At 36.3% G+C, this 21,808-nt stretch overlaps 1 protein-coding gene across 10 annotated transcripts in view; it reads right to left on the bottom strand.

Annotated features, from left to right (window-relative positions):
- The window catches only part of ANKRD28 (ankyrin repeat domain 28), a 162,173-nt gene that overhangs the window by 5,582 nt on the left and 134,783 nt on the right, over window positions 1–21,808 (bottom strand). For all 10 annotated transcript variants that reach the window (XM_019667157.1, XM_019667161.1, XM_019667159.1 and 7 more), the window contains 13 exons: window positions 20,186–20,297; window positions 19,215–19,241; window positions 18,710–18,784; window positions 15,588–15,789; window positions 13,656–13,743; window positions 13,293–13,410; window positions 12,520–12,739; window positions 7,019–7,106; window positions 6,845–6,928; window positions 6,067–6,212; window positions 5,289–5,371; window positions 4,607–4,689; window positions 3,586–3,677 (listed from right to left, as the gene is read on the bottom strand). In XM_019667157.1, the coding sequence (XP_019522702.1) occupies window positions 3,586–3,677; window positions 4,607–4,689; window positions 5,289–5,371; window positions 6,067–6,212; window positions 6,845–6,928; window positions 7,019–7,106; window positions 12,520–12,739; window positions 13,293–13,410; window positions 13,656–13,743; window positions 15,588–15,789; window positions 18,710–18,784; window positions 19,215–19,241; window positions 20,186–20,297 (1,418 nt within the window). The remainder of the gene's footprint in view (window positions 1–3,585; window positions 3,678–4,606; window positions 4,690–5,288; window positions 5,372–6,066; window positions 6,213–6,844; window positions 6,929–7,018; window positions 7,107–12,519; window positions 12,740–13,292; window positions 13,411–13,655; window positions 13,744–15,587; window positions 15,790–18,709; window positions 18,785–19,214; window positions 19,242–20,185; window positions 20,298–21,808) is intronic.

Raw genomic sequence — 21,808 nt, 5'->3', positions numbered from 1 at the left:
GAGCCTAATTAATCACCAACCACTGCTGTTATGTGAGCAATTTATAACTGGATCATTAAAGTTTAGAATAGATTATAAAACGAGATCGGTATTTATGACTTGTCAACTTTGCGCCACGATTATTATTTTGCTTTGCAGAATGTGTTAGGAGATACCCAGGTCGCAGGTGACCGGTGACCTTCATTATTATCAGTTATATTATTCCTTCCATTTCTTTATAAGGAAAAAGTATATGAAATCTGGAAAATGATCAACAAAGGCTTGCATATCAGCTATTGATTCAGAGCCTCACAATGTGGTCAAATATCCTATACAGGTTTGCATTTTAGGCTCATTTTAAGCCATATAGTTGCTGTACTTCCAGAAAAGTAATTTATGGATAATAAAAGTTTCTTTAAAGCTAGGTAAGTCTGAACTTACCTTAGTGAGTGATATTAATCACGTCTATGGATTTAATGACTACATATCCTAATGATTCCCAAATCTCTATGTCCAGCCTAGCTTTTGCTTTTGGGCTCTAGATCCATATATCCAATTACCCACTTGGAGCTTCCACTGAACTTTTCTCAGGCTCCTAAATGAACCCAGCTATTCCTTCTATATTCCTACCTTTGACTTTTTTTAACCTCGTATAATCCTGCTAAACAATGGCACTTCCATCCACACAGCAGCCAAGCCAGGTAGTGTGTGACTTCTTCCCTCACCAAGCCCCAGTGAGTCCCATCCTAAGATCTTTAGAAACACCTATCTCTTTTCATCACCAATGCCTCTACCTGAATTCTGGCTACCATCGTCTTTCACTTGTAAACGTTAACTTGTTTCCCTATTCAAATCTCGCTTGCCTCAGACTACCTTCCTAAAGCACGGATCCTTTGCCACTTAACTGAAGAGAGTGGCATAACTCAGTATTTACACTGCCCTGTGTTATATCTCTAAGTATGCTACTCTCTCTGCTTAGAAAGTTCTCTCCCCACTTTAGCTGTCCTTTGGATTTTGTCTTAGAAGTCACTTTTCTCAGGATTCCTTCCCTGATCCCCCCAAAAAGGGTTTGAACACTCTTTCATATGCTCTCATAACATTCTAGGCTTACTCCAAATGAACTACTTCAAGTCCACTGTAACAACCTGTTTATTCTCAGCTCCACTCAAGGAAGCAGACCATCTTTTTCTACATTTTATCTTCAGAACTTAGTACAGTGCTTGGTATAATCACTAACCAACAAGTATTCAGAGTCCTCACTATATCCAGGCACTCCTTTAAGCACTTAGAATGTATTATATTAGTGAATGCCACCGACCAAGATTCCCTGCCCTCATGGAACTTATATTTGTTCTAATAGGGCAGGCACATAATCAACATAACAAAAAAGTAAATTATACACAATATGTTAAATGTTGGAAACAAGAAAGAGGAAAGAGTAGAGCAGGTAACAAAGCCTGGGAATGCTGTGTTAGGGGTATGCAGCAGGTCGTAGTATAAATAGGGCAGTCAGGCAGGGTAGGCTTCATTGACAAGATGAAATTTGAGCTAAGATTTGAAACAGGTGAAGGATTTAGTCAACGACTGCTTGGGGACAGAGCGTTCCAGGCAGAGGAAACAGCCGAACAAAGATCATGACACACGTACATCCACGGTGTGGAAGGGCTGGCACGGCAGAATGGGGAGATGAGGTCAGAGAGGTCACAGGGCAGGGAACCCATCATGGAGGGCCTTGGAGGTCATTATAGGGATGATAAGGGACCTGAGATTCAGAAAACCAGTATCTTCTCATTCATTTTAAAAGGATCCAGGCCAGGGTGGTAGGAACAGAGGAGGAAAAAGCGGGTATATTTTGGATATATTTTGGATGTGGATCCACAGTACATGCTAATGGGCTGTACATTGCGTATAAGACAGGGAGTCAAGGACGACTCCAGGTGTTTGCCCTGAGCAGCTGTAAGGACAGGAAGTGTCATCATCTGAGATCAGGACAGCTGTGGGGAGAACAGGCTTGGCAGGGGGAGGAGAGATAGGATCAGTGGTTCAGTTCTAGACATATTAGGTTTGAGTTGTTTATTAGATATCCATGTGCTATTGTCAATTAGGCAACTGGAGCTATACATAAGGGAGATCATGAGAGGTCTAGGCTAGAGATAAATTTAGGACTTCTCAGCATATACTGGGTAGCATTTAGAACTAAGGGACTGGATGAAATCACCTAGGGAGTGAACATAGACAGGGATGGTAAACAGAAACAAGGATTGAGTCCTAGAGCCCTCCAAAATTAAAAAGTTGGGGAGAAGAGGGAGACACTTTGAAAAATAAATTGAGAAGGAATAATTAGTAACATAGGAAGAAGACCAAAAAAGTTTGGAGTCCTGAAAGCCAAGTAAAAAAAGTTTATGAAAGGAAAAACATACACCTGAAACTAATATAATATTGTATGTCAATTATACCTCAATAGAAGAAAATAAATATAACAAAAAACAAGTAATTTTCAGTTTCAGCGAATCTGGTTCTTCAATCCAACCATCAAAATAGTGAGTTAGAAACCCTCACCCAATCCAAGGAACCAGGTGTTTGTGAATGAGGGGAAACTGGGTTCACCTAACACAGAGAACTGCAATCCAATCACAGACACCAGGACTCTTACTGTGCCCTAATGTGACCTAGTTAGCCAAGTAGTAGCAGCGTGCAGCATAAAGGAAAAGATGGAGATTATTTGGGGGAATACTGGCCCCTTGCTATGGAAGATTGCAACCTTTACAACCCCAGTTACTCCCTTATTCATGTATGTTTTAATTCCATATTAAACCCCTATTCCTATTTAAAAAAAAAAAAAGAAAAAGAAAAAGGAAATAGAGTAATCAGTTGTGCTGAATCCTGAGATATCAAGTCAAATGTCAACTAAGGACTGACTCTCAGCATAGTGGAGGTCACTGGTGGTCTGACGAGAACAGTTTAGCAGTATGTTGGGGGCAAAGGTGTGACTGGAAGGGATTTAAGAGAAGGAAAGAAGAGAAGAATTGGGACAGCAGGAGAGCCAATTCTTGAGTAATTTTGCTGTAAAGAGGAACAGAGATATGTGGCAGTACCTGGCAGGAGTAGTGGGAAAAATGATTTCTTTAAGATGAGAGACAATGTTTACATATTGATGAGAATAATCTAGGAAGATTCCAACAAAACATCGTTATTATAGGACACAAAAGCAAAGAACTGCTAATGTGATCGTCTCAAGCAGGCAGAAGGGGACATGTATAAGTGAGACTATTAGCTGTAGGTAAGAGCCTGGCAATTAAGTAAGGGCCTTGCTAAATATTTGTTGACAGTTTAATATTAAGATAAAAAAGATGGTAACGTTAAACCAAAGTTAATAAATACAACTCTGGTAGACTAGATATGCAAAATTCAGAAGCTTGTTTGTTAGATGGACTTTTCCTGTTTCTTGTTCTCATTCCCTTTGCCACAAAGTACTATTCAATCTAATTTCAGCTCTCCTCTCTGACCGATAAAAAACATCCAAGTTTACTTCAAATATGGATGACTGAAAGATAAAAGCTTCTAGTAAGATATAGGTCAAGGAAAGAGAATATGGAACCTACTTACCGTTTTCATCTACTGCAAGCACACTTGCTCCTTTCCCCAAAAGTTCCTGAACCACCATTGTTAGCCCATTTCGGGCAGCAACATGCAGAGGTCTGGGGGAAAAAAAGTATACATGTACACGTCTATATGTGCATGCCCATACAGTGCATGTGCACACAAACACACACACTACAAACCTGAGGCACCTGGTCCTGACAGCAGTACAGACGGAAGTGGGAGGACAGCAGAAGCAGTGTTTGGGCACTGTCAAACCTCGTCAATGTGCCTAAGTTCAGCACGGGGCCACATTAGCAAGTTCCCACCTTCACTAAACCCTTTTGTTGTTAGTTTCCTCCTAAGACTCAATATTTAAAAAGATTTTACCAACTAAACTACATTCTTAAGTTTTAAGAAATGAGGTTGGCAAACAGGTGTAAAAAAACATGTAATAAAAACCATATATTGCAAAAGTGCAAATTCCAACAGACTTTGAAAACAGTTTACAGATTCCATGACTAATTTTTGGACCCTCAAGAGATCTGATTGATATGTGAATGGTAACCAGTATTATACGGTTTTTCTTTTTACTAAATCTTAGAGTAGAACAGTAAAAGGCCACTGGGAGAGGACGATGGAAGATGAGGATCCAAGATCTAAGTAGTCACGTATTGGCTGGCTGCTCAGATTAACAACTTGATTCTTTCCGAAATCTCTTTAGCTTACAGACACATATAAAGCCTTTCACCTCATTTATTGCTAGTGTCACATACACTATTATTCCTGTTGGTTTCCAAAAAACACACAGAATAGTATTACTTTCCTTCATAAAATTGGATTGAGAAAAAACACATTATTTTCAATAATAACGTTTCAGGTTCAAAAGCTTTTTTTAGTAATATGCCTTTCAATTGTGATGATTTTAGAAATGAATTTTGTCTATTATAAAACTGTGACTGATTCCAATGGTCCCATGTTAGAAAAAACCCCATTGATCATTTTTATAATTACAGGTCATAAGGTTTACCCTAGATAAAGTACTTACGTTTGCAAGGCTGCATTGGTTGCATTGATGAGGTTTCTATCTGTTATCTTTTCCAGTATTAACAAGGCACTAGTTTCATGACCCTAAAATTACGGAAAATAACTTAAAAACTTGGGTACCATTACAGATAAATTTATACACTCAATACACCCCCATCCTAGTCCACATAATAATATGTATATCACCATATATATGCCATGAATTTTCTTGGCTAATGCCTTAAATATTTGTCCAAATATGTATTGGTGGAATGAGTTTAGGAGAAGACCATAAGAATATTTAAGATTAGAGAAATTAAAGAAAGACAATACAGTAAAACCTTGGATTGTGAGTAACTTGGTTTGTGAGTGTTCCACAAGACGAGCAAACATTTCTAATACATTTTAACTTGGTAAACGAGCAATGTTTTGCAATACAAGTAGCTTGTTTCTGGAACGAATTATGCTCACAAACCAAGGTATTAATTACTGTAATTATGTTTAGGCTGTGCCCCCAAACTCACTTGGCTTTCTGGAGACTTTCATACGCCTAACAACACATTCAGTACTTTTTTATAAGAAGTCTGATGCCAGTGATCATTAGAGGTTTGGTCCCTGGTTCTGTTCATTTTAGTGACTTGGAAAAACTTGAAATGCCACTGTTGACATTAACAATGAAAAGTATCCTTAAAAGGTGTACATACCTTGCTGCAAGCCAAGTGGAGGGCGGTGTTTTTACTGTTATCTTGTAAAGTCAGATCTGCACTAGCACTGCTAACCAGCATCTCTGGGAGGAAAAATTGCATCAATTCTTATGTTTATGAACATGTATCTTAGATTACCAATAACTCATTGTAGAGAAATAAATACAAAGCAAAAATACACCTCTAGCAAAATCTTAAGTGGAAGACAAATATTGTAACATAAAACATACATACTATATTGTCTTACTGCTGTGTTAGCCAAAGACACTAATGGCAGCACTAACGTTTATTTTGTGAGTGGTTACTAAATTTCAAACACTGTTTTAATTGCTCTGGGTTTGTAATAATTTATTTAACCATAATAATTTATTTAACCGTCACAACAACCTACAAAGTAGGTCCTGTTATTTTTCTCACTTTACAAATAAAACACTGAGGCATAAGGTCACTTAGCTGGTAGAGCCAGGATTCACCTGCAGTCATTCTGACTCCAGAGCCAGTGCTTAGAACCACTGCCTTACACTGCCTGGCTGAGGTACTAGTCAGTCAGTAAGGGCACATGGAAACTCGGGCCCTACATGAACATGTGGGTTGTAAGCAGGTAAGAGGTTTTAAATCTCAGGAATGGTGGGAAAACTAGTGGAAAATTCAGTGAATTATAATCAGAAGGCTTGGGATCTACACTCTACAGAAGCAACATATATGTATGTGTGTGTGCGTGTGTGTGTGTGTATGTGTATATAATACTTAGAATAAAAGCCTGAGTCAGTTTTTTTACCAACTGTATTTGTTTGTCCGTTTTCTGCAGCCATCATGAGGGGTGTTTTCCCAGAAGAGTCCACAGAATTGACTTGAGCATTATGGCTGAGCAGCAGCTGTAAACACTCTACATGGTCTGTAAAGGCGGCTGCATGGAGAGGAGTTCTGCAGTACAGAAATGGAAAGACTTGATGAAATCTATATGTCATATACTCTAAAAAAAGTTTCCTTAATTTGTGACAAGTAATTTTCAAGGGTTTACAATTAGGCTATAAAACACATTGCCTAGATACAAACAGGCTTAATGGAGCTTACAGATTTCAGCCACAAAAATTTGTATTTTTGATAATGTAAAGGCCCTTAATAAAACTATTATAAATAAGGATACATTATAAAATTACTAAAACATATCATTAAAGGAAATTTTGAAATAAATAAATCCTGACCCAAATACAACCATCTATTACAACTACTGAACTCTCTTCCTGCTTTTATTTCTATGTAGAAAAATGTTAACTTTATTAAAAATAACTGTTGGGTAACAAACAAGCCTCTTAAAAAAAGGGGGGAAATATTTACATTTTACAAATTTTAAAATGAGGAAGGCTGGCTAAAAATCATAATAGAAACATCTTTTATAATGAAAACATAATTAAGATTTTATAGCAATTTATATTTGCAAATATAAAAATCAATTTTTAATTAATAATGGGTTCTCTGTCCATTTTTCCACATTAATTAAGTAGTTAAAATTTTTTTTCCTACTGAGAATATTTCCTGCATTGTTGAATCCCTACCTTCCTTTTGAATCTGTGGCGTTCACGATGCTGGCACCTAATGTATCAATTAACATCTCAGCAGCACCTTCGTTGTCATTTATCCTGTGTAGGGTAACAAGGTGATCACTCTCTCAGCAGTGGAGTATTTCTTAGATAGTCAAACAAAATCTGATTCATTCTGCCTTTACTTACACAGCACAATGCAATGGGCTGAAAGCATTTCCGTCCATTTTCTGGAAAACTTCCTGTTCTAAAAGAAGCTCTACACATGTCTCGTGACCTAAATAAGTAAATGAGAATCAGCTATTAAGACCCAAAAAACCAAAAAATACTGAAGTGCCCATATACACCCACATATCCCTACACAAATAAGAAAAAGCTTTACATGGATTAAAAATAACCAGTTCATTGAACCCATTAAACATCACATTTTTAGGAGCTTTTGAATCCAAAGTACAACCTCAAGACCTGAAGTACAGTAGCTCCGTATAATAGTTTTAGTGAAGTTTATTACTTACACAGCAAATATTTAGTTAGTGGGAAAAAATTAATCTCATTATTCTTTCCCATGGTGACCAGTTAAGAGTTATTTTTTCATTATTTTTTAAAATGTCATATTTATATGGCATAGTATAACTTTTAAAATAATATATATTTATATAGTGTAATTAACTTCAAAATTTAAATATTTTCTGATTATAGTAATGAGTTAATGGTAAAATATCAAATATTATAGAGGTGTTTAGAGGGAGGAAGTATATGTCATTGTCCCCACCCACATTCTCCCAGTTCCACCCTCTAGACTATAACCTATTATCTTTACAGTTCCAGAAAATTTCTAGGCATATATACCCGCGTGTACACAGACATAGTTCCTTTTCAAAATTTTTACACAAATGAGATGTTCAGTTCTGCAACTTGTTTTTTTACTTAATAAACTGTGTACATATAGCCTTCCATAATAACATATACAGAAATCTTATTCTTGAATGTTTGAAAGAACTTCACAGTATCAAAGTGTATCATAAATGATTTCATCTCTAATTAAGGCTATCAAGATGATTGCTAGTTTGTTTTACTTTGGGATATTATCAACAATGTTTTTTTTTTTTTTTTTTAAATACTGGAATGTTTCATTACAAGTATTTTTATAGAACAGTTTCCTAGAAATGATATTGCTGACTTGTATATTGATTACTGGTAGTTTTTAGGCCCATAGTTTTCAATAGCAACTTTGAAAACAGGGAAAACCCAAACCTCAGGTTTTCTTAACCTAATTTACCATAGTTTTACTAAAAATACCCCAACTGCTGTACTAGTTGCTACAAATAAAATGTTGCTTGTTTTATTTTATTAGTCATTTGTGATCTGCTTTAGGAATAAATTCAATTCTTACATAGCCTCTTTATTTCCTTGGCTTAATATTTGGCTAAAAAAGTAATGCTATATTCCTGTTTTAGAAATTACTCAAATAATAGCTTAACTTAATATTTAGCCTATAATCATTTTTAGCAGGAAAAGAAAGTTTTAGGAAAACTTTAATTGTGTTCCATCTTTTGTCAGTTCTTTTCTCTAATCAAGTGGTTCTCAACTGGAGCAATTTTGCCCCTCAGAAGACATCTGGCCATGTTTGGAGACATTTTTGCTTATCATAGCTGGGTATAGGGTGGGGGAGTGCTACTAGCACCTAGCGGTAGAAGCCATGGATGCTGCTTAAACATCTTACAATACACATGACAGTCCCTCACAACAAAGAATTATGTGACCCAAAATGTCAAGAATTCTTTACTTTAATTCTCTTTCTCCAAATGTTAACTCATTACCAAAAGTAACCATGGAAAGTTGTCCAGCACTGACTTTAGAATCTCTTATTTTCCAGGTATAGCAGTTCTCAAGGTGTGGTTTGGGTAACTCTGGGATGATATCACAAAGCTAGTCTTTTCTTAAACTAGCCATTAAAGAAATTTGCCACTCTCCTCACTAAAAATTTTTTTCTTTTGTAAAATAGTTATTTTTCATAAAAAGGTTATTCTTATTAACATGTAATGGATTAGTACTTTAAAATAAATTATTAAATATCCTTACATTTCTCAGTTCTAATTTATAATACAGTAAATATTAATAGTGATAAACGCCCAGGTCTTGAGAACAAAAGGTTTGAGAATCACTGAGTATAATACAGGCTGCAAAAAGGAAGTCCTAGGACTCCTGATTACTTCCAGCAATCATTATTGGGTCATATCAAGCTGAAAAACTAATAACCTGTGTCCTAGTTTACAAAAAAATAAAACTGGTCTTCTCTTCATATTTCAGAGGGATATACCGAGGATGTGTAGAGCTTCATAAAAATTGATAATTTGTTTAAAAGAACATATGAGATAAAATGCAAGTACTCTTAACTTGTGTGACTGAATGACTACATAAACTAAAAACCTGAACTTTAAAGTTTAGTATGTATAACCAGTTCCTTTCTAAAACTTTGCCATCATTCCATTTTAATTTTGAGAGGTTATTTTCTGTGGTTATTTTCTGTTCTGTTGGAGGGCTTCCAATTTTCTTTTCAGCTGTACACTAATTACTAGTCAAAGTAAAACCATCTTCCATGGTCTACTTTCAGAATGCCAAATTATAAAATAGGCTTTTGGCTATAAATATAGCATTAATTTTAGACTGTATAGTTTCTTACTGCATACAGTGAACACACATCTAATGACTTCCAGCTCAATTCAGAATCATTGCAATTTTGCTAGTCTGGAAATTAGACACATCTGTTATGATCTTTAAATGGCAACCAGGCATGTAGTTCATGCAAAATTTTTCTCTTTTGTATATAACATGCTTACAGAGTCTAAATCCAGTAGTGAGGGAATAGAAACTTACTTCAAGGAAACCGTGTTCTGCATAAAGACCTTATAAAAAATGTTATAACAGGTCCGGACAAGTGGCGCGATGGTTAAGAACTGGCTTGGGACACCAGAGGACCCCGGTTCGGATCCCACATATGAGGGCCTGTGACACTGTCCTCCACAGCTAAGATGCTGAACAACAGATCAACCTGGAGATAGACTGCCGTGAGTCGCCGGCGATGGCCGCAGGCTGCAGCCCCTGTGGCAGTGGGTTGCCATGGGCTACCGTGTGTAGCCAGCAGCCACAGTGAGCGGCTATCCAGAAGCCTGCGACTGATCTGCCTCACCCGGGAAGAGCGCAATGATGGTGCCAACTTGGACCAGTGAAGCAACGTCCTCCACAACTAGACTGAAGAACAAAACAACAGCAACTTGTCTGTTCCCCTTCCCCCAATTCCCCAGCATTGTTCCCACCCCCCCAATTCCCCAATAAAAATCTTAAAAAGAAAAAAAGAAAAAGTTATAACAGACAGCAACTCTGCAAAGGACAGTTACAGCAGTGTAGTTAACAACTAAATGCTCGAACTGAGGAAAAATATCTTACTGTGTGATTCTTCCAATGGGTAATTCTCTCACTGGTATATTAAAAAAAAATTCAAGCAATAAAAGTCTGCTCCAAAACAGTTTTATTTCACTGACTTCTTAAATAAACAAAATTCACATATGTGAATGTTTTCTCACTATTATTATGCTTTTGGTTTTCCTTATAGTTATAAAATGTCAAGCTACATTATAAAAACAAATAGAATTTAATGACAAAATATAGCATCTTCTTTGACTTAGGACTGATCTTTGGCCACGTCACTATACTCATTAAATACCAACTTTAATGCGTGGAAGGGAAAAAGAGAAGTTGAAATCCAAAGGTTTTATAGTTCTCAAGACCGTTCTGGCTTCTGGCTAAGGATCTGAGGCAGTAAAACATGAAACTAAACTAACATTTTGAATTAACTATTTAAGTTTTTTATGGTGCCATCAGTACTCAGAATTGAAGGATGACTAATAGTAACCACAGGACAATCCTCGGAAAGAGACCAAACTTTCTCACAGCAAAAGAATAGAACTCTCACACAAGAATATGAAAATCAAAGTATTATATCAAGAACACATATGAGGGCCGGCTGAGTGGCGCGATGGTTAAGAACTGGCTTGGGACGCCAGAGGGTCCCAGTTCGGATCCCACATATGAGGGCCTGTGACACTGCCCTCCACAGCTAAGATGCTGAACAACAGCTCAACCTGGAGATGGGCTACCCTGAGTCGCCGGTGACGGTATAGGCTGCAGCCCCTGTGGCAGTGGGTTGCCATGGGCTGCCTTATGTAGCCAGCAGCCAGCGTGAGCGGCCAGCAGCCACAGTGAGCAGCCGTCCAAAAGCCGGCGACTGATCTGTCTCACCAGGGAAAAGCGCAATGATGGTGCCAACTTGGGCCAGTGAAGCAACGTCCTCCACAGCTAGATTGAAGAACAAAACTACAGCAACTTGTCTGTTCCCTTTCCCCCAATTCCCCAGCACTCTTCCCATCCGAATTCCCCAATAAAAATCTTAAAAAAAAAAAATAAAGAAAACACACAAGAAAACACTTAAACTAATTTTGCAAGATTCAGATTTTTCCTCTTCCCTCATAAATCAACATTGTTTGTGAAAATGGCTCTCAGTGAAACAACAATGAAACAGTATATTACAGAAAGATAGAAACCTCAACTTCTGGTATGGCAGTCAGCTGAATTTTAGAACAGATACTATAACTTATTTTTTTAAGCAAGTGGATGTCTATATAAAGAGACAACTTACATTTTCTCTACCTTTTGAGGGAAGAGTTGGTAGAATTGTGAACTAGTTTTGTAGATATACTATCACAACTAACCTTAATCTAAATGCTACCCAGAAATTCAAAAAAAATCAAAAACCTCTCATGTTCCTGCTAAAGCCCTAAGCCTAAAATTTGACAGGGTTGATGTTTATATTGTACATAATGTTTTCTAAGATGATCAAATCTGTGGCTTTACACAAGGAAAAAAAATTAATACCACTCAATATGCTTCAATACCTTAATTATTTTCATTAGTGAAATTCATAAGCCAAACTCAATTTGAAGCATCAATACCTTAAAAATAGCTTTATACTTCTCTAAGAACCTTTAAGAGCCCACCTATAAAAGGACTAACTGACTCTGAGCCTTTGGGAAGCTCAAAATAAGTCTGTTCAAAGTGAACTTAAACATGAAAGTTTCTAAGTTTCTGAAGTTTCTATATACTTCTACGGTCTGCTAGGATTTTACTCCCTTAAAATGTTGAGCATACATGTTACTATTGATATAAGGATCTTATCTTGCAATGTGCTCAGAAAACATACACAGATTTCAGTCTAGAATGTGATGCATTTTCATTGTTTCTCCTACCTTTGTCATTTTCTCCCCTAAAACTGCATTTAGAAAATAAAAGAACACAATCAAAGTACAAACATACTATATAGAAGACATTGGAAATAATATAAAAGTAACTTAAAATGCAAAATACTTGCTGAAGCAAAGGTCTAAGAAAAATTTCAAACTTAGTAATAGCTTATCTCAAAACATCTTTAACAACTAGTGTCTTGGCTTTAGCACGACAAGGAACAGGAGTAAGCTAGGACTACATAGATTATTCCTAGGTTTCCTATTAATTTTAAACTTTAAGTTTGCCTTATAAATATGTCATTGTCACCTTTATCACAATGTATTATAGTTAGTTGTCTCCGCTTGGTACATAGTAGGCATTTAATGTAAGTTTGTATCTGTATACTCAACCGTTGTAGCAAGCCCAGTGAAGTGCTGTATATCCATGATTGTCTGCTATGGCTGGATTTGCATCCACAGATGCTGCTGACTGCAGAAGGGCTCCAAGAACACCAATGTGTCCACAGGCAGCTGACAAGTGTATAGGTGTCCGGCCCCTGCTATCCCGAAATAAGCACTTAGCACCATGTTGAAGTAATGCATCTACACATTCTTCATGACCTGTAACTGCCTGAAAGAAAAATTATTTGCATGTAAGTGAATATATTATGTTGGGCACTACATAACCAAAATATAGCTAATTCAAAAATTTTAAAGTCCACATTCCCATATCCTTTTGCCAAACAAGGCACTTAGCATGTTTTTGAGTAATTCAGTATTTTTATGGGAAGTGACTTAAAGATTCAGTTAAAGCAGCCACTTTGTCAAAATATAAGTAGTATGAAAAAAAGGAAGAGGAACTTATAATTCAGTGAAAATGACATTTCAAAAGTGAAAAAGTTGAGACAAAAATGTTTAAGAAAACAGTTCTGATAATCTAAAAAAGTAAAATTGACATTATTCAAGGTTTTAGGGTTTAAAAATATCCGCAATATTATTGTTCTTGGATTAAGCTGTGCTTTGTAGTTGTTTAAAATTGGCGTTCAAAAACTAAGATACTGAAAGAAATAGTAAAGATTACTTGGTAGAAATTTAATGAAGGAAAATAAGCACAGCCTAATTGTTTTAGGTAAAATGAGGTCCTAAGAACTTTTTGAAAAGGAAACCGGAGCATTTTCGCTTACCCCTCTGTGCAGTGCTGTCCTTCCCCATTTATCTTTGGCATCTACGTTTGCTCCTTTGTTCAGCAGCGAGTAAACACAGTCTGTGTGCCCGTTAAGAACAGACAGCATCAGAGGAGTCCTGAGCAACAACAGAACAGGTTCAATGTTACCACTTAGGACCCCACTCCATGAAAATCATTCACCAGTGTGCTGGCCTGTTTTCTAAACATGCCTTTCTGTGATGCAACATTAAAGTACACTTAAATTAAAAAACTGTATTTGATGTTACTCAGTTATATAACATGAGAGACTTACTGAAATAGGGGCAAAAGTATAAAGATTAACAAACATCCTAAAAATAATTTTGCAATTATTAAAACTTACTGTCCATTTCCATCTTGAATATCTACGGCATTCTGTGGTTCTGCATTTCCTATTAGTAGTCGTAAGCATTCTGAATGACCATTTGTGGCTGTAAAGTGACGATTAAACATTTCAGTAATATATACAATAAAATAGGAAATGTCCATGTTAGGGTACATTTTCTAGATATATTTTTGGGATAGTTAAAAGGCAAGAAAGAAAAATAGTTATAGATACAAAGAAGGTTTCTATTGCCCTTGTTGACCAAACCAAATAGCTGTAAATTCTTCGTGGTAAATCACTGCCACAGCCATGCCTCATCATCTGCCCTGCTAATAAAATGTTCATTTTATTTGGCGCTCTTGTGGTGGCAATGTGGTCAGGGAAGGTGGTCTGCCTCCAGCCAAGGGACGAACTCATGACTAGACCATGTCAATCACAACAACTCCAATCTCCTCTGCCCGTGACTGGCCTCAAGATGAGCACTGGCCCAGTTTTGACCACTGAGATGTTAAGAAGTCTGGAGGGCTTCTGGGAAATATTTTTATCTCTGATAATGAAAAGTCTTCCTTCTTTCCTGATTTTAAATGTAATCCTGTAAAGAAGCAGCATCCATTCTGCAACATGAGTGCAAAGGCAAGGGAATATAGCATCTGTCAGAGCACTGACACCACTGCTGAATCAACCACCCCTGGAACTGACTCCATCTCTGGACATTTAATGTGACTTAAGCCCCCTTTAAGTTGTGTACTATAGTTCCAATTCACTTCTAGAAAAGAAATCTCAATTTCCTTTTCATGATTTATGAGTAAGATGCTCCATAGCATATCTCCAAATTTGAAAGGCATCTATAGAGCCAAGGCTTGCACTTATTGAGTAGGCAGGCGCTAAAAGTAATCGGTAGCTTTTAAATGGCTAAGACTTGCAGAGTATATGGCACTGGTCAGCTCCTTCGGAGGACTGGCGAGTGTCTTGGGTCAATATTTATCTAAGAGTGCAAACACTCCACGAGAGCTTTAAATTAACTCTGCAAATGATCTGTACTTGAACATTTTCACGTTGCAGGATGATATATAACCTCATTCTTTTTCACAATAGAAAATGATAGTATTTTGACCTCTTACTCTTACAATATAGCAGTTTATATTCATATAATTATTAGGAGCTTTAATCCATTATTAAAATTGTCTTTGAGCCCTGCCTGAATATCTTTCTGAAGTCTCTGAAAGGCTGCTCTGGAGCAGCAGTGGGTACTACCTACAGTCTTCTAAAATGCAAGTTTCCTAAAGAACTAGAAGCAAAGTCCAAGTCCTATATTCAAAGGTGTCCTTAAGGATCACTATAAAAACAGACTAAGTGAAATGAATCTAATCATGTAAGGGTGGCCTACTGGGGATGAGAGAAATACTTGGCTAGGACTTCTGCAAGTGTACCAGTCTTGGTTATTTAAAATGAATACTGCCTTGCAGTAATTCATGCAGAGAGTTTGAATCCGCATCTGCTGGGTATACACAGAGGGCACCAAGTCATCACAATGGCACGGTTACATATTTTACGTTTCCACACATCTGCAACATCATAAAATCATATGGAGCAGTTCTTGCATAAAGTAAGTGTTTTATAACTCCTGCTTAAAAAAATGTTTAATACAGTACCCTAGTACAATAAGACAAAATGTTCATTAGTTATTAAGTTAAAGCACACACTTATCTAAAAAAATTCCCATTACAAAGAAGTAAAAAATATTGCATTGTTTTGTTGATGAAGTACTTCAGAAGTCAGACCTACATAAATCCAGTTTCTAAGGTAGATCATGATTTTACTATTTAGAACATGGTAGGAAGAAAGAGACAGAAAGACAAAGCAGAAAAGTCAAACTGAAAAAGAAAAAAAATTGAAAAAGAGTATTAGATGGAAAGTGGCAAATAAAATCATGCATATTATTTGACATACCTGCTGCATGTATAGGCGTTCTCTTCAAAATGTAATCTTTTACTAAAATTGAGGCTCCCTGGTTAATGAGTACATCCACACATTCAACATGGCCCTTGAATGCTGCAAGATCTAAGGGTGTTCTTCCACTACTATTTCTCACATCAAGATCTAACAAAGACTGTACTAACACTTCCAGTGCTTGATGGTGACCATGATAGGCCTAGGAATAAATAAAAATATAAATTAAAAATTATGTATCTAGACTGACTTCTCAGATACTTTAGGGAACATAAAGGAATTAAGCAAATTTGTCTTCACGTCATATTTGAGATAATCCAAAATTTCTATATTGAGAATTCAGAATGTTAACTATAGATTTCTAAAATAATGAAATAGTAGACTACGGTGTTAAGGAATGGGTATTCTATAAATAATAAAAATTCAAATGATATGTGATCTTTTCACGAGTATACCATGACTAGTTCATGGCAGACATGGCAGATATGTGACATGGATTCAATTAAACCTTTCATTCTAAGTCTATGATTCCAAAGCCTGTGTTTTTAATCACAGTTCAGTAATCCACTTAACTCCCTGATAACATTTTACTATACTTTAATTATAGAGATAGCCAGCAACTGAAGTTAAGCTAGTACTTGAGAGTCTTCTGATTTTGCAAATTAAAATGACTACCTCATAATATGCCCCATAATATGCCATATCTCAAAAGTAAACATTTCTTTGAGCACAAAAATACTTAAACTAAGCCTTGCTTGAATAACTGCCATGTGCCAGGCATTGTCCTCATTGTACAGCAGAAGAAGATTTAAAAGATTTGTCAGACTAAAGCCTCCTTCTTTACACAGTTTGATAAAAGAGCTTTCCAGATAACTCATTACAAAAACAAACGTCAACTGAACATCTATTATTCTCATTGGACTAGATGCTGAACAGGACATAAAGCAATAACAAGACAGTTCTGGCAACAAAGGAATGTTCTCACTAGTTCACTCATACTGACAATTTGTAGCTGAGGGACTTTCACAAGTCATTTTATGATAACCATTCAGACCTACAGTTTAGCAGGCTGGTACATTATCACATGTGAACTTTTCATTGGGAATTGGAAAATGTAAAATTCTACCACACTTGAGCTAAATCTCACTTGCTCTTACTCTGAAAAAAGATACTTAGCTAGGAAAGGGCCCCCCACAGCATCAAAGGGTTGGAAAGCCATATCTTGCAGAAAAACGTCAAAGTATCAGCAAGAAATAAAGCTGTTCTAATCCTTACTGATCTTTTTGATGTTTCTGACTACGTACAAGCTTGACTACTGCAAAGATTAAAGTGACCAGAGATCACTGAACCCTACTGTCCTAGGATCACATCTAACTGTGTTCCTTAATACTAGGTCAGTGAAATTATGCTACTAAAAGAATGGACTTTGAGAAATACAGTATGTACAGAAGATAATATAGAAATAAGAGAAAAAATAAGGGTGACCAGGAGTCATGATGATTTGCCACAGAGGTCTTCCCCTCATGATGTCCTTGTGTAGGACTGAGGTGAGGAGCTTGTATGCCTAGTATGTGCAGAGACAGGAACCAAAATCAGTTTCCCTAAGCCTCAAATCAGTGAGTTTTCACTGCATCAAACTGTCCTGGATTGGAAGAGTTTGGAAACAAACAAACAAAGAAAATCACTTCAGGTAATTTCTGAAAACCTCCTACAAATAGATGCAAAATATAGAAGCAGAGGTATAATTGCATTTCATTGAGTCTAATTACTAAATTACAAAATTGTTTCCATTTCAGCTTAAAAACACCCTTCAGCCCACCCATGTTCACAGCAACACTATTCACAATAGCCATGAAGTAAAAAACTAGTAAAAAACAAACAAACAAAAAACCAAACGAACTATAGTTTTTGAGATAACATATTCCAAAACGTGGCAAAGTGCTTAGTCTGGCACCTAGGAAGTGCTCTAGAAATGATAGTGTTATTATTTTAAGAATGATGATGATGTAGTAAGAATTGCCTAGCCATCTGCTCAGACTTCATTTCTTGCCACCAGTAGTAAAATGGCTATTTTCTCCGTGCTGGCTTTGTACTTTCAGATGACTTATTTACTATGCAAGTCTGGGAGAGCAGATAGTATTTCCAAAGACCCAAAGGGGAAGGAAGCGGGAAGCGTCAGCATACCTTCTTAGTTATTTATACGAGAACATGGTAGGAAGTACTAGTGGGGTAAAGAGACAGACAGACAAAGCAGAAAAGTCAGTGTACATGTGTCAGTGCTAGAAAATATGCAAGGAGAATATTAAGATAAAAAATAATAGTATATGTGAGGAGAAAAAATTAAATGGTCACCGAACTTGTAGTGACCTACATTAACTTAAGTATATACCCCTATAAGCATTTTACTGTACTTAGGATCAGGTTACACAAATTGCTAGTGACAATATCCAAGTCTCCTGAATCTTAAGGCTGCCCCTCCCCCCCTACTGTAACATGCTTTGTTTCAGGAAGAAGTTCTTCCTTTAGCACAGAAGAAACTAGTGGGCTCTGCTTGAAATTTTCTAAGGTAATGTATTTCTATATTTGATTGAAAGAATTGTTACAGTCGCTCTTAATTTTCTCCTCTGAGTGACTGACATCATGGAGAAAAATTCAGAAGTGCCTTAAGCTAAAAGGGACACCAACAGATCATGTAGCCAAATCCTTGAGCATGAGCAACCGAAGGTCCAGTGAACACACATCTAGTTAGCACCACAAGATCACAAAGTAAGCAAAAAGTTATAGAAGTAACACAGAAATTATAGTTCTTATACTATGTGCTTGGCAAGTTAGAAGCCATTCCACTGTGGCAGTGCATTTTAAAATTTACATCACAGGTATATTCTCTCCCTTAGAGTAGGCCTTGGGGAAAGCCCAAAGAACACATATTTTTAAAAGAAAACAAAACAAAATATAAAAGTGCATTCAAGAATTCTTTGAAGTAAGGAAGTTTTAAAAATTTTAATTCCGTGACCATCATTACAAGGACCAAAAGCTCTGTGTACTAGTTTGAAGCAACACAAACAGAGACGAGATATTTTCAGAACGCCAGCCATCAAGGTGGCCGCGAAGGCAGTACTCACAGCCAAGTGCAAGGGGCTTACAGTTGCTCTATTGTCTGAGTCACTCAGCATGTCTGTTCCAGAGGTTTCCATTAACTGAGAAAGAAAAGCATTTTAAATGTCAGAAATGATACTTTCAGACATAGTATAGCAGTTATTCCTGCTCCCTTTCCTCCAAGTTAAAATCCATTTTAGAGTACACACTGATACTTGAATATGAATTTAAAAATGTCAGACCCTTATATTATGGAAACTAAACTCGGCAAGCTTCTAGGACAGATCATCCTGACAGTGTGGGAAAGGCCACAGACTCAAGAGTTTTGAGGGAGGGCTATAAACTAGGAGTTTGAGGGAAAAGCTATTAATTACTACCAGGAAAGAACCTCCCCTCCCCCATATACAAGATTTCTGTCACTGTCTTTGTTCCCAGGAATGTGCAAAACAGGCTTCAGCTCTAGCGAAAGCAAATAAATAATTATAATATTCTGAACAGTGAACAGCAGGGGGTAAAATGACGAATACTTACAACATCTAAAGGAGTTTCACTTGCAATCTGAAATGAAATTTAAAATTAACATATTTAGTTTAGGAAGTATTCACATATATACAAGAGACAGATGTCAACTACAGGTCTCTATTTACATAGGGCTTTGTTAAATTCCATTCTGAAACTGAGCTTTTTTGCCTCCAAACTTAAGTCTTTTAAATAAACAATTGTACAATGTACTAGACCACAAATCTATACTCATAGGTGTAAGGTTTTAAAGATGCCATAATAACCTAAGGAAATATTTGTTATTTCTGTAGCAGGGTTCTAAATGCTATATTAAATGTCAACCTTCTTTTCTTTCTTTTGAATTTTATTTCCCCTTGAAGGGAGGCAATGTGTATGTAATACGTAAAATTTATAAGGTGAATCTGAATAAAGAAAACTTTAACTTGAAGCATCTGTTTGTTACACACTTGAGACTCTTTTAATTTGTCCTTACTTTCCCTCTGGTTTGGCAAAATGGGGCGAATGGTATCTATATTCAAGAATGAGACTATAGCTGAAATAAAAGTTCCGTTGCAGAAGTAGAGTCTCCCTTATCAGGAGGGACTGCTAAAAGAGTGGGCCTTTCAGAACTCCTTGAATATATTGGGGGAGGCTTCTTCTCATAGGAACATTAATTTCTTATATTAAGACATGGTTACATTTCTTTAGAAGCTTCTGGAAAACATTTATTTAAAGGGGTAGAAGTAAATGCTACACAGATATGGAGTAATATAAGAGAAGGACATTAAGTAGCCCTCTCCACGGATTTAATTTTCTCCTTTCTTTTTGAAAAGCAAAAGGGAATAAGAGATATCTTACTGAGTCAACTATGAATTTGAGAGGTATATGGATTCTAAAAATGTTAAAAAACAATAGAATTTGTTTACTGATTCATTTATCCTCATTTTTATTAAATTACTAGAATATACTCCTACTATCCTTCCACAATTCCGGAATCTTACCAGCTGAAGACACAGACGGTGACCATAAGCAGCTGAGTAATGTACTGCATTGTAGCCTTGCTTGTCTCGGATCCCTGGATTTGCATCATTTCGTAGTAAGTATTCCAGGCACCTGTATAACAGTAACAACAGATTCAAAATTCTGAATCCTGCATTTTAACCAGTGACAAAAAGAGACTGCAAATAAACCTGACAGTTTTTCCTATAGCTGAGTAATGTAAATCATGAATATACCTATACTATATAGTCATTTAAATGACATTGGCTATAAGTTCCATAAAAACACAAACAAAATGTTAAGAGCATCTCCATGCAAAGAAACTGAATACCTCCAAAGTCTGTCAGCAAGCTTAGTATACTTGAGGGCTGTTTTTTATTTATAGTCACCATCTATGGGACCACCTACTTCATTCAAACAATGTCTGATAGGATTAAATCTTAGTGGTGGTGAGCATCCCAGGCTGGCAAATATTACTGTTCATTTATCTGGAACACATAGTGAGTATATCTCATTAGGAAGCTCAAAAAAGGATGCAAAAATATCTCACAAACCAAGGTCAGAATTCAGTCTTCTTGAATTAGAGGACTGGGAATAACATGTAAATAGTGTAAAAGTGATATGTAGGTAACAAGAAAGACTTCCCATGGGAGAAATACCTCATTCCTGTTTTATTAAAACATGAGAAAAATAATTTTAAAGAGTACTATAAGGTTCACAAGTTGTTATAATTTTAGTAAACTTTATTGTTACTGTAGCAAAAAAAAATACTAAATTAGAAATTAATAGATTTGTCTTTAGACCTAGTTTGAAACCAGTGATCTTCTCATTATTTTATCTTTATGGTGAAATGGGCTCTATTTATTCATTTGATAGATGGGGGTAGAAATCCAACTAAATAATCTAAATTCTATTAATGGTCAATCATAAGCCCATAATTATTCAGTGATAATTTGTTTAATATTGCAATATGCCTAACTACTACTAGGGGAAAAAATCTATATCCAAATACTTCTTGGTACAAATTCAAGTTTCTAAAAACATACTGAAGTTATATAAAAACAAATAAAAAGTAACTCTGAAGCAATGGAATTGCTTTTCAGTAACTCTATTGTGTGTGTGTGTGTGTAATTCTTTTCAATGCCAACCCTAATTTCTTTAATGCTGAATTGCTTAAACTCCTTTAAATCTTTTAGGATTTACTTACAGAATCTGTATTTATTACAATATCCTTAATGGTAGTAAATGTTCATTCTTTTAAGTGGGATTTTGATATTTATGTACAGCTAAAATTATTAGACAAATATAATTGGGTAAAAAACCAAACCACCCAAACCTGACTTTAAAGTAACAAGACTGGTGTTTTTTGGTGTTCATAAACTATACAGCTCTGGGGGCACTTGAGGAAGCGTTTCAGGCAGGGTATAAGCTGTTAGCATACAGTCTTCCTAGGTGCCCAACTCAGAAGTCAGTACTCACTGGGATGGAGAAAAGACCTGCTGGGTTTGAGGACAGTCTCATTGCTTTATAAGCACAAACATCTCACTCAATGGCATATCTTTTTATCTTTAATCAAGTTCTCTAGATGTGAGTGATAAAACAGGAATAGTTCTCCTTACTGAAAC

Source organism: Hipposideros armiger, unplaced genomic scaffold, assembly GCF_001890085.2.
Source record: "Hipposideros armiger isolate ML-2016 unplaced genomic scaffold, ASM189008v1 scaffold_486, whole genome shotgun sequence".
In the NCBI taxonomy this organism is placed as follows: Eukaryota; Metazoa; Chordata; class Mammalia; order Chiroptera; family Hipposideridae; genus Hipposideros; species Hipposideros armiger.
The sequence above is the reverse complement of the archived record's forward strand: the minus strand, read 5'-3'. Positions and strand labels throughout refer to the sequence as shown.